Below are 13326 nucleotides of genomic sequence, written 5' to 3'. Positions count from 1 at the left end.
CAATGGGGCAGAAACAGATCCAGATCAGCCTGTTGTGTGTTGGCCTGGGCGAGGCAGCAAACTTACTTCCTTTCTGTCCCTCGGTTCCTTTTACACACACTGTGATGGTTAGGCAAATTGAAATGTCAGGAAGCCACATGGCTACCATGAGAACCAGTTGCCAAATGTCACATTAAATTGCAGAGAAATCAAAGCAGAGGTACCTGGTATTACATGTAACAGCATATGGAAGGAATGTGTTCAGAAAAATGACATTGAGGGCCTGATTCCCATTCTGTCTCCATGGGGCAAAAGGTTAGTGAAATAGGTAAAAAATACAATTTAACAAAAGCTGCTGAGAGCATTGCAGAGGAAAAGCAGCAGACTCTCTCACATCGCTTACCACCCAAATGATGTGTTTTACTATTTGAACAGTAAAAATGTTTTGAGTTTTCCTGCATTGCTGGCGCTGTAGTATGTCCGGTGTTTTTGTTTTGGCAACACACTCTGCAATGATTCCCTTTTCTTTCCTCTCATCCTTTTACAAGCATTGAATTTCTTCTTCCCGTGGCCACCTCACTCAGGTCAACCCACACAAGCTGAAGCCCTCTTGGTTTTGCCCCACTGCATGCAGGGAGTTCCTCTGATTTGCCTAACAAAAATGGAACTACATCTTCCTGCATGCAGTGGGGCAAAATGCAGACTGGATCAGCTTGCTTGGGTTGGCTTGGCTAAGGTGAGCACCCTGTCCCAGCTCCTTATTCATTCTTCATTTCATCTCTTTCCCCTCTGAAGTGATTCTCAGGGAAAAGATGGTAACAGATTTGTTATTACTGAATTAATTATTTTACTTTGAAATGGTGATGCAAATGCTTCCAGATCTTTCTTAGTGGATGTCGTTCCTCCCTTCCCCCCATTATCTCTGTTGCAATTATTTATATATTATATATAAATATATATATATATAAAAATATTTATGAGAGGAAATTGAATTAAAAAAACCCAGCTTGTCTGACTCCAGTTTTGTTTATTTGAAACCTTAGGATATAAATGTTCAGTGTTGAAGCACAACGTGTGTCCTATCATGGATCTGCTCTCTGTTCTTTTCCAGTGTACTCTAATAAACACTTGAGTTCTCATACCTAGTGTTGTGGGCTGTACCTGTCTGTATAGACATCTCCCTGTGCATGTATCTCCATGTCAGTGTTTGTTGGCGCATTAACCTTGCAGAGCTTAAACCTTTCACAAATGTTCATCGAATAGGATCACTTAGCAGTTCAGTGCAGAGGAACCTGGGATTGATTCCCGGTACAGGTCTTTTACCCCTGGGGTTGCAGATGCTGCAGAGATAGAGCTCAGAGCCTCTGCAGGGAGAGAGCGTTCTATTCATTGCACAACAGTGACACCTAGTGGCCAGATTTAGGGCCCATGATTGCAGGGTTTAGGAAAGAGCCAGTTATGGGCTCCAGCTGAGGTCTGGAATAGATATAAACAAAGGGGAAAAGACTCCCAGTTAGTTGTAAACAAAAACTCCTGATGGGGGCTCACAACCTGATTCTGACTGAGGTAGAAGCCCAAAGGAGCAGAAAGAAACTGCTGGGTCAAAAGAAATGCTCATCAAACCCTGTAAAATATAGGTGCATCATTGCTAGCACAGAGGACTGCTGTGTATCCTCATCTCTGCTCGTGCACAGATGTTCTGGCAGTGTGTGTACAAAGGCTTTATGTGTACCCCTTATTTGATTTTGTCCATTGTCCATGTGCCCATGTACATGCAATTGCAGACAGATGACTCTTGCGATGTGCTTATAGTGTGAAATCTTGTACATTTGGATGTTTGATAGCCTGTGTGTCACTGAGTTACCCATACTTACGTCTTTATCTGGGTCCAGGTTTTTGCATATATATATGTATGTGAGTTGTTCTGTGTTGAACTGTCCAGCTGTACATGCACTTTTGTTTTCTCTGCTGTCTTGATGAATCTTCCTTTAGTGAAAAGGATTGCCCTAGACAAACTGGAACGCAAGAAGCAATGGATTGAAAAATGGTGACAGCAACGTAGGGGGTAAAAAGCCCTCCCCATTTCTGGTTTCTGCTTTCCAAGGTTTCCAGCCTTGAGATGCCAAGTCCTAGAAATGAAATGCCCTGTATATTTAAAACACTTTCCCTAACTGGGGGTTGAAAAAGTCATTTCCCTATGTTTTCCTTGTGTAGCACTAGAGGGGAGCATATACCTTCCATACAGACAGGCATATTGCTTATTAAATTACAGAAAATCACATCACAAACAAGTTTAAAGTTGAATGGAAGATATTTCGGGCTGGTCCTGTTGGGTTTCTAGCTTTGCTGTCTCTGAAGAAGAATCAGGATTACGAATGGTCCATGGCTTGATGAGCCACAGGAATTAAGGATGACTGAAGACTAGGAAAGACTTTGGAGAATTGTCATTGAATGTCCACTGGAAAGAGTACAGGGTAGCAGGCTGGCAAGCCCCATGGGAGAAAGCCTTTAGTAGTGACCCAGGCAGCTGCGTGTGACAAAGCTTGCGGTGATGGCTCAGGCAGCCTCATGAAACAGCTTATAGTGAAGGCCCAGGTAGCTTGGCAAGAGAAAGCTTGTAGTAGGTCAGAACTGCAAGGGAAGGAGGCTGCAGAGCAACCCACCAGAGACAGGCAACAAAACCTACCTCAGAGCAGCAAAGTGGGGAGAATGGTAAAATGCACAAAGGCAGTTTGGCACGATTCCATAGCAAATTCCTTGGGTACATGCAGGACTCAAGAGAAAGGCTGGCTGGGGGCCTTGGGTACAGGACTCCAAAGAAAAGATGGTAGGTGGCGCCTGGTCCTAAAGACTAGGAGCAGGGATTAGCAGCTGGAAAGAAAAGCCAACTTTAAAAGGCATTTCCATCTTATCCTGCTACGCTAGTTCAGCCCTTGACAAGTGGCTTCCAAAGCTTACTCTGGCTTGCTGGATAAAGAAGACTATTGTCTCAGCTTTTGGGCTGGACTGGTGTAGCAGGACTAATGGAAGAGAAATTAACAGGTAAAATTTCTCCTCCTTGACCAGGTAGTGAAAGAGCCACTCTGAAGTATGACAGCTCTTTCAAGTAAGGTATGGATTAATATCTGCCTCAGTTATGTACAGAGGCTTGCTGAGGATTTTACCTGTGCTCAGGGGGGAAGGCTGATAGTGTGGTCTGTCCTGTAAAATGGGCAGAGTCCCAGAACCATTTCTGAAATGTCCTGTGCAATACAGTGAGGTGCAGTATGTTTACCTATAGCTCCTTGGAAGCCTTTTTTTTTTTTTAATGCACTGGTTATATTACAACTGAGTAAGGCCTGTGTCTGTGTAAAAAAGCTTGAGGCATGATATAGTGTGTTTAGGGATGCAACTTCATCCCAGATCAACCAAACAGGCTGATTCAGTCATGGTTTGTCCTATTGCATGCAAGGAGTTGTAATTCTAGTTTTATCAGGGAAATCAATGGAAAATAAAATCAGATCTACACATCCATATGTGTAATGGAGAAATTTCATTACCTGTTAAATTTCCTTTCCATTAGTCCTGCTATACCAGTCTAGCCATGACAAGTGGTTATTGCCCACTGATAATAGAGGAAGACCATACTGTTTTCCTGTTTGACATCAAAGCCACTACTTAGGTGGTGCTAGCAGCAGGAATCCAGTATCCTGACAAAGCTTCAACTCAGATCCCATCAAATGAAAAACAATCCAATGTCAACCAGAAAATTACTACAAAATGTCCTTATAACCTGCATCAGGAGGAAAATGAGAAAACAGGCAAAGCCAGGCCAAAAATACACAATGTGATAGTGAAAATGAACTGTTGGAAATAATACAGTCTCATTTCCCAGGTGGGTCCTGGACTGGTGTAGCAGGCCTAATGGAAAGGAAATTACAGGTGAGGAAATTTCTCCTTCCATCTCGTCCTGCTCCATCAGTCCAGCCATGCCAAGTGGGAAGTACCAAAGCTTCATCTACCCCAGTGGGAGGAACATAAGAAATTGCCATGATGGGTCAGACCAAGGGTCCATCAAGCCCAGCATCCTGTTTCTAACAGAGGCCAAAACCAGGCCACAAGAACCTGGCAATTACCCAAACACTAAGAAGATCCCATGCTACTGATGCAATTAATAGCAGTGGCTACTCTAAGTAAACCTGATTAATAGCCGTTAATGGGCTTCTCTTCCAAGAACTTATCCAAACCTTTTTTGAACCCAGCTACACTAACTGCACTAACCACATCCTCTGGCAACAAATTCCAGAGCTTTATTTTGCGTTGAGTGAAAAAGAATTTTCTCCGATTAGTCTTAAATGTGCTACTTGCTAACTTCATGGAATGCCCCCTAGTCCTTCTATTATTAGAAAGTGTAAATAACTGATTCACATTTACTTGTTCAAGACCTCTCATGATCTTAAAGACCTCTATCATATCCCCCCTCAGCCGTCTCTTCTCCAAGCTGAACAGCCCTAACCTCTTCAGCCTTTCCTCATAGGGGAGCTGTTCCATCTCCTTTATCATTTTGGTTGCCCTTCTCTGTACCTTCTCCATCGCAACTATATCTTTTTTGAGATGTGGCGACCAGAATTGTACACATTATTCCAGGTGCGATCTCACCATGGAGCAATATAGAGGCATTATGACATTTTCTGTTCTATTAACCATTCCCTTCCTAATAATTCCTAACATTCTATTTGCTTTTTTGACTGCTGCAGCACACTGAGCCTACGATTTTAAAGTATTATCCACTATGATGCCTAGATCTTTTTCCTGTGTAACTACAGCAAGGGTTATTTTGCCCTATATGCATCACCTTGCACTTAATCTTGCAGTCTTGCAAGCTCCTCTTGTAAAGTATCACAATCTGCTTGTGATTTAACTACTCTGGATAATTTTGTATCATCCGCAAATTTGATTACCTCACTCATCGTATTCCTTTCCAGATCATTCATTCATTCATTCATTTATTTATTTAGTGTTTTTCTATACCGGCATTCGCAAAGGATATCACGTCATGCCGGTTTACAATTAACAAAGGGGGTGTAAAAAGAAGATACAATAAGAACACTAAACCTGTGCGGAACGAAAAACATTGCAATTACAATAAAACAGGGAAATACACAACTGGGAGCAGTGAAAAATATAAATATATTGAAAAGCACCGGTCCAAGTACAGATCCCTGAGGCACTCCACTGTTTACCCTTTTCCGCTGAGAAAAAGTGAGGGCTGCAGTAGGAATTGTCATGCCGTAAGATGAATCCTCCAACGCCATCACGTCCAGCCGCTAATGCTTCACGAAGGTGTGCAGTCTGGACAGAGTGGCCTCCCTGCAAATGTCGGCCGGCATGAGTGCATGCACCTCTGCCTGAGACTTGGCCTGGGCCCAGGTGGAATGCGTGCGAAGCAACTCCGGAAGCTTCAAGCCTTTCCACACGTAAGCCAACTCTCCTTTATACAGTCGGCCAGCTCCCCTTTACATGGACCTCCAAAAAGGACAATTTGACCAGCGGAAAGCATTTGTGACCTCCCAGTACTGCAGAAGTCTGTGTACAATTTAAGCACCTGAGAGAAAAATATTCTGGTCCACACTCCTCCCAGATGAACGTGAGAGAGCTCATCTGATTGATATGAAATGCCAAATTCACCTTTGGCAGAAAAAAAAAAAAGACACTGGTCAAAAAAACCACCGCATCTGATGAAATCACAAGAAAAGGGCCCAGACAAAAGGCTTACAGCTTCAAGACCCGCCCTGTGGAACAATCAAAACCGGGAAAGCTGTTTCGATGCACCCCCCAAAAGCGCTGTCTTCAACAGACAAAGCCCCAAATGCAAAGCCGGCAAAGGAAGGACCTTTTGTTTACTTTTTTTTTTTTTATCCAACCGCAGGAGCTGGAATGAGAAAAAGGGGAGGAGGGAAACGGGAAGAGAGCAGAAACAGGAGGAAAACAGGAAACCCTCCCAGAATAAAAATAAAAAAGTAACTCACTTATGAGGCACTCTCTTTTTGTTTTTTAAGCTGCTCCTCCGCCAGGCTCAATCAAAACACCCCAATAAAGGCTGGGAGCCCCGGAATGGGCTCACACTGCTGGCCTAAGCCAGTGGCCTGAAGCCAAAGTCTGATCACAGATGTATTGACGAGCTTTTGCACCTCCGCCATCTGCCGGAGACAGAGTAAGACTGAGGGAATGTGGGTGGCACCTTGGTATATATGGCAGGGTTGTTTAAAAAAACTTCTCTGTCTCCATCTGCTGGAGGGGAAGCAAAACCCAGGTGTCTGGACTGATCCAGGTACGTACAGGGAAACCAGACTTACCAAGTCCCGGAAGCGGTTCCACCACCACCGCCCAAGTAGCGGCTGTGATGTCACACAGGAAAACAGTGTCGACAGCCTCCATCTGCTGGTAGAGGGAAATAAGCCATTTGTCATGGCTGGACTGGTGTAGCAGGATGAGGTGGAAGCTTTTGTTTTACTCCGCCGAGATCTGGTTAAGGATCCGTGGAATATAAATGATATTAACTAAATAAATGAATGCAGCGGGGCAAAACCAGAACTGGATCAGCCTATTTGGCTGATCTGAGGCAAGATGGCAACCATTAAGTGCACATCTACCACCAGAAAGCAAGGAACAAGGTTTTGCAGTTTTGTTTTTAAAAATATTTATTTAGTAAAAATAAGTATTAATTATATTATCTCATTACAAACAAAAAAACAATATAGAAGTTCAGAGAGCAGCTGTATAGCTAGATCATTTTTTGCATTCTGTACAAACAGACATATTCCCAGCATGCAGAGATAACTGATGCCACATTCTTACATGTACCTAGCCTTCATTCAATCCCCGGGATATTTGCCACAGTCTTGCCAGAAGAAAATAGGATAAAACGGGTGCGAGTATTTTCCTAGTTGGGTTACAAGGTTATCCGAATGTGCCATCTCAGCACTTCCTAAGCCAGCAGGCTGTGCAACGGACAAGCACTGTATTTAGGGTTGCCAACTGTCCTGATTTTTCTGGACTGTACAGATTTTTGAAGTACTTTAAGGAAAAAACAAGAAGTGCTAAAATGTTTGGAAATGCCTTGATTTTACCTCTGAGATTACACCGTACAGTATGTGCATTGCAAGCTACTCTATATTCAATGTGTTGGATTAATTTGTGTCACTTTAACAGAGACATCAGTCCATGATTTAATCAGAGGCCTACAAGAATTTAAAATACAGTAGTTTAGTCCCTGGGCTGGTAAAAGCAAACCTTTTTCAGAGTAAAATCCTAGTGGTCATTCTATGAGGCTGTAAAGGTGTAGACTCAGGAGTAACATTAGAAAATATTTCTTCACAGAAAGGGCAGAAAATGAATGGAACAACATCCCAGTGGAGGTGAAAGAGGCAAAAATAGTAACAGTTCAAGAAAGTATCAGACCAATACAGAGGATCATTAATTGCAAAGAAGTTAAGGGAAAGCCAGAGATCAACTGCGGTCTATGGAATTGTTGCAGGAAGTAAACTGGGCAGACTACATGGTCCTTATCTGCTAATCTGCTATTATGGTCCTGTGTTTTTCTAATGGTGAAGAATGGCAACACAAGCCCGTTAGAGAAGCTATTAAACAGCATTTATAAGTGTTTGGAAATTTGATGGTTGAAAGTTGGCAACCCTAGCTGTATTGTGCCATTGCACAAAAAAGGAGGCATTGCTTGCTGCTTATTTTAATGTAGTTAATAGAAATGGACCCAGTTGCTAACTGATGGAGGCTTTTGTCTATCTATCTGGAAATTCTGATCTCTTCCTTTCTGCTTTATGAGATGCTTCCAGAGGACACTGCCCAAACCACTCAATGTTTCACAATGTAATAGAGCCTGAGTCTACCAATACTGCTACTACTACTTTTTATACTAGCACCACCAGTGGGCACAGTATTGTACAGGATAATGATCACACTAAGTGGTTTGATGAGGGAATCATTCTGAGGTTTCAAAGGGTTCTAACCACTAGAATTCACCAATAGCCCAATATGTATCCTCTACTTTTTCCTGGTTCTTGTGTCGGCAACAAACCTTTTACTAGCCTCCAAAATAATTGGTACAATTCCATAAAATTAATTACTTTTATGCTGGCCATCCCTGTTTGATTAAAAAGTCAAACCTGCTTCAAGATCAGACATTTGCATTTCTAGTTTGGTCCCCACTACATATAAAAGTTTAAGGACAATTGCTTGAAGATGGGCAGCATCCTCCGGACATCCTCCTGGGGGTGAAGGAACTGGCCCCACCAGTTATCTACCCCCAGCAGCGAAAGGACCGAGCCAAATCAGGATCCCAACCTCCTGCTCGTCCACCTCAAGACCAGAAGAGATGGTCCCACCAGGACCTGCCAACCTTCTGGGAGGAAATCCTCTTCTTTTCTTTTCCCTCTCTATTTTTCTTACTATTCTGGACACATACAGGGAAGGAGAAATAGGACATGAGGTTCAGTTACTTTGAACTCAAATGGACGTTCCTTCCTGTTCATCATCTTGATCTCTCTAAACACACAGTTGCCCCTTTCTCTCAGTATGTATCACAGAAACAAATCTGTCATGTAACTGGGGGGACTACAGCTAAAAATGTTTTGTTATATAGGGTGCTGTCTCTTTTCTTACCATGGGGATTCTCTAGCCGAGGACATCAGGTTAAAGACCTAATGCCAGTTCTTGGTGGGCCAAGGTTTCAGCCCTAAAGGCTCTGATGGATCTGTGGTAAAGATGGCCATCTATGATCTTCTGCTCAATGAAACCAAAGAGAAGATAATGCACTGTGACATCAGGTTAAAAAAAAAGAAATGGAATAAGACGTATGCTGCCTTCTTTACTACAGATTCATATGAAATATTGACAATGGACACTGTTCTTCAAAAGCATTTAATTAAGATACACTTCATTTTGTAGTGAATGAGTGTGGAACTAAAGTTATAGAATACCTGAGGTCAAGATGTATCAAGCTTTTAAAATGTTATGAAGCATCACAGTGCAATCTGTGCCATTCAAAAAGCTTGCGTGAAGGTATCCCTTAAACAGATGCATCCCTAGGGACATTTCTTCATTTAGTTCCTGGGATACATCAGTACACAGTACTAGTGCTGATGTAAATCAAGTCTAGCTCATATCACAAGAGGCCCCCACAGAGACTACCATACCTCTGGCATTGTCAACTTTTTTCAGATCAAGGCTTTTTCAAAAATTAAATCTCTAGCATCCAGGGGTGGGACCCTGTCACTTAGTGGCCCATTGTGCTGCTATCCCAAAGAAGGAGGGCTTCTGTTGTTAATAAGCCCCTGCTGGCAGAACCATGACATCAGGTCTCAGGAACATATTCCCAAGGTTGGTGGTCGGAGTAGCCTTGCACAGTGCTTTTGGGAGTACAACATGACTTGCCTTGGCCTCTGGCTAGTGATACATCAGGTTCACAAATCAAGGCACAGAGCAAATTGCTTCCTTCAAATCTGATATTTTCTTTTGCAAATAAGACAGCTTTTGACAAAGTAATAAATTAAAAGAGACTATGAGAAATACAATCAGAAAAACATTTGTACCATTCATAGAACAACAAATCTGAAAGAGAATATTTGGTCACTTACAAAACTCAGAAACTTAGAAAACTTTAAATAATAAAAAACCTAAAAATGTCATTTCCAAAAATTCACACACTGCTACAAGCTAAAGCATATTTGGTTAAAAAAATAATATATGAAAAAAAACTTTGTTCATGCCCCCATTCCTATGCAATAATGATATCTGGGGTACTTCAGGTCTCTTTCACATTCGTCTGTAGAATTGTTCTCTTATTTTATTTAAAGAGTGCAGAAGGCCTGAAGGTACTTAGATTAATGAGTAGTACGGCAGCAGAGAGATACAGGACCTGGGTCACCGGGGGTTCCAAGAACAGAAGGAAGACGTTTCTCAGTGAAATAATTCTGCATGGAAGCAGCGATATAAGGTTTGATATAAAGGAGATAATTCACAGGCGGCAGCATATGAATATCTCACTTTACAGGAATGGGGAGAGAATCCAAAGAGCAGGAAGGAACAAGAGAGGAAAGAAAAAATAAAGGAAGAGAGAAATGGGAAGAAAGAGAAACAGACAGAGGGAAAGGAGAAGTAGAAATGAAGAAAAATGGCTCGAATCTAGCTGAGGTGGGTCATCACCAAAAGTCATTTCCATCTGAAAACTGCTGGGAGGCCTGCTTGAAAAAAGTTGGTGGACTCAGTTCATGTCACTACAGCACCACCATTATAGTTTGGCACTAATTTGCACCCTAAACAAGGAGCCCAAAGATCGCACCCTCTCACTCTTAGAGGGGTTCCTCCAGAGCAGGATCAAGATGTTGGCAAGGCAGGGCCGTGGAGCTTGTGCTGCTGCTGTCAGAGCTACACCTGCTCTGTGGATCAAGAGAGGACGCTGGCGTCCAATGCTGTCAGCACAACACCTTCCAGAATCGCTGCATTCAGTAAGGGGGGAGAGAAAGAGGAAAAAGATAGAGAAGACAGAAGAGAAGAAGACCTCTGAAGGACATTAAAAAGGTACACATACTTTCTTCTAGTATGTGTACCTTGCCCATCTGAATGCCACTACACACTGACCCCACAGATTTGGGGCAACTGAAAAAAATCCCATCTGTTATTCTGCTCTTCTTTCTATTTCAAAACTGCTGCTGCTGCATGTTTAGCTGCCTGTCATCACCAGATTAAGACAAATATAAAAACAAACTCAGTCTTTATAGGGTTTTTTTTCCCATCTTTAGGATGAAAATAGAAAAATACTGAAAAAACCTCAAAAAATCTTCTATTACAAGCTCTGAGGCAAATATTGTTCCAAATGCCATCTCAAGTGCGTACTTATTGCAATAAGAAACACCAAAGCAGGATACGGCTTACCATGTCCCAGCCTTGTGCTGCATTATCTTAGAATTAGTAAAGGGTTTGGAGCACTGGAGTAACCCGATAGGTCAATGCACATCCCAACCTGTGCCAACGCTGCTGGAGAAGCGAGAGAGTATTTGAACAACCAGCTCCTGCCATTGGTGTGCCTAGGTTTAGCACCATGTTAATGTGGATGAGGGGGCCTTCCTTCCACCCTGCTACCACCAGCTTCATGCACCTTACTTCGAAAAAAAAAAAAGGCCTCAAAGCAAAGTTGCAGCAAATGGTTCTGACGGCCAAAGTAGATGCGGCAGGTCCCTCTTATGACCAAAAGACCTCTACCAGCTACGGTGACGCATTATTGATTACTGGGGGAAGGGGGAAAGGAAAAGACAAAACATGGCAAGAGTATTGTTAAAAATATTGATCTTCCAGTATTCACCCTGCATGAAGCCATTAACTTGTCCAGGAGACCATCTTAGCTGCTGAAGGTTTCATTCACGGCACGCTTAAGGCATCCAGCAGGCTGCCTGCATCACAAACTGGAGTGCACCAACTCCCATGGAGGACAAGACATTGCATTAAACTGGTAGCAGCAGGGCTGCAGTTGTCAAAAATGTCCCTCAGGAAGTACTTTCATGGAGGTATTTTTGTTTTTAAATTACAAAAATAATAATACTGTATCATTTGTAAAGGCAAAAGATTGCATTTTGAATGTAAGGTCTTTTTTCCCCTCAAATTTTTGAAAATGTGTACATTTTTTTGGAAGTAAAAAAAATATTACTAAATTTTGTAGCAAAAAATATGTATTGCCACTGGAAAGCCAGTATGAAATGAGCCAATCTAGCCCTTCTACAGACAGTTCTGAGGAGAGAATCAGCTTCCGCAGATGAGGAACCAAGCTCTCCTGTCTTCAGTAGTCACCTAGACTGCCTGATAGTCCCAACCCTTTAACCTTGCCACCTGGATACAGCAGCTGGGAGTGGTACATGGATATTTTATCTCTGAATCACACTAAAGTAAAAAGGAATAACCCTCATAGGCTTCCTGAAACCCAACTGCATGTGAAGGCATGGAAGACCCTCAATTCCTTGCCCTAGTAAAATCCATTGCTGCCATGTAGTTTTCTTTAGAGCAGCAGCACTGCCTATGGTACACCAGCCTGGCCGCAGGATACAGATAGAGGGAATATCCATTTTATAAGCATGACAACACACCATCAGGGGACGTATAACCTTGGAGCCTGATGCAAATATGAGGACGAGGAGTGTGGTTATCATAGCATGAATGTATACACACATCCAAGTGTTATTGCTTACTATTAATCCAGCATAAAAACCTCCGCCCCACAGGGAATTCCTTGCAGGGACCCAGTGACCCTAAGGCCCTCTGGGGCAGGTAAAACGTCATTAGCTAAAATACAGGTTTGTCAGAAATGGAGGTAACCAAAGAGAGGAACCCTTCTGTGGAATGTAAGAACTGGTTCTAGAAAGCAGTATAACAAATTAAAAAGTGCAGAGCAGACTTTGCATTGCCTCCTTATACGGGGAGGATGCTACAGCAAAGTCTCCCTAATGCCAAGAATCCTTAAAACAAAAGCCTCTCACCAAGCTTCCCTGGCTTCACAGAAGCGGACAGGCTTCACAGTTTTCAAGTCTTCATCTAGTGCAACAAGCTCAGCCTGCTCTGCTAGCCCTGAGATAGTGGACGTGCAGTAAACACTGCACCATTGAAAGCCATCCGTGTCATAACCAAAAAGTGGTTTTTACTACAAATGGCAAAAAGGATGTGAGAAAGGGAACCCGCAACAGATGAGAAGAAAGGTCAATCCCAGACAGCAATGACTTTTTCCCAGTACAGAAGTCATCCTGGGAGGCTTTTCATCACAAGCCACAGTCTGATGGGCTTTTCTGCTGCAGAGAAGACATTCAGGACCTCTGCCACACACATGATGGAAAGAATGAAGCTCGTTTCTTACTCTTGACAAATGGCTTCGGTGATCAAGAGGTTTGTCCATGACCTTCTCTTTTCAACAAGTTGCAGAGAAATGGTAAAAATGAGTGCCAGGGAAAGCTTTCTGGCCCCCTTCAGAAGAGACAGGACCCTCTCAAGCTCCGGCTGTAGCTCAGGTCAGAGGTGAGAGAGTGGCTTATTTTCTTTGTTGTCCTTCTCACGCCCTTTGCAGCTTCTAAGGCTTGGCTCAGAGACCAGCTGAGCTCCTCCAGGTCCTCAGCACCCAGCATCACGGACTGACGGTGCTGGCGGGCGGCTCGAGGATGCAGCTCTGTCACTTGGTACCCGCTGGTATAATAGCGATGAGAAGAAGCAAGAGGGGGTGAGGTAGATGCTGGTGCAGGAGAGTAGCTGAGGGAAGAAGAAAAAGATAAACAAGACAATAAACAGAAATGAAGGGCCAATTCTTTATTAAATGCT

The 13326-nt window shown here is 42.9% G+C and overlaps 1 protein-coding gene across 3 annotated transcripts in view; it reads right to left on the bottom strand.

Annotated features, from left to right (window-relative positions):
* Window positions 1-7152: 7152 nt before the first annotated feature.
* AKNA (AT-hook transcription factor) overlaps window positions 7153-13326 on the bottom strand; it is a 123023-nt gene continuing 116849 nt past the window's right edge. For 2 of the 3 annotated variants that reach the window (XM_029611374.1, XM_029611373.1), the window contains exon 22: window positions 7153-13257. In XM_029611374.1, the coding sequence (XP_029467234.1) occupies window positions 12981-13257 (277 nt within the window). In that variant the 3' untranslated portion in view covers window positions 7153-12980. The remainder of the gene's footprint in view (window positions 13258-13326) is intronic. The other variant, XR_003858109.1, reaches the window with a different exon arrangement.

Source organism: Rhinatrema bivittatum, chromosome 8 (genome assembly GCF_901001135.1).
Source record: "Rhinatrema bivittatum chromosome 8, aRhiBiv1.1, whole genome shotgun sequence".
NCBI lineage: Eukaryota > Metazoa > Chordata > Amphibia > Gymnophiona > Rhinatrematidae > Rhinatrema > Rhinatrema bivittatum.
The sequence above is the reverse complement of the archived record's forward strand: the minus strand, read 5'-3'. Positions and strand labels throughout refer to the sequence as shown.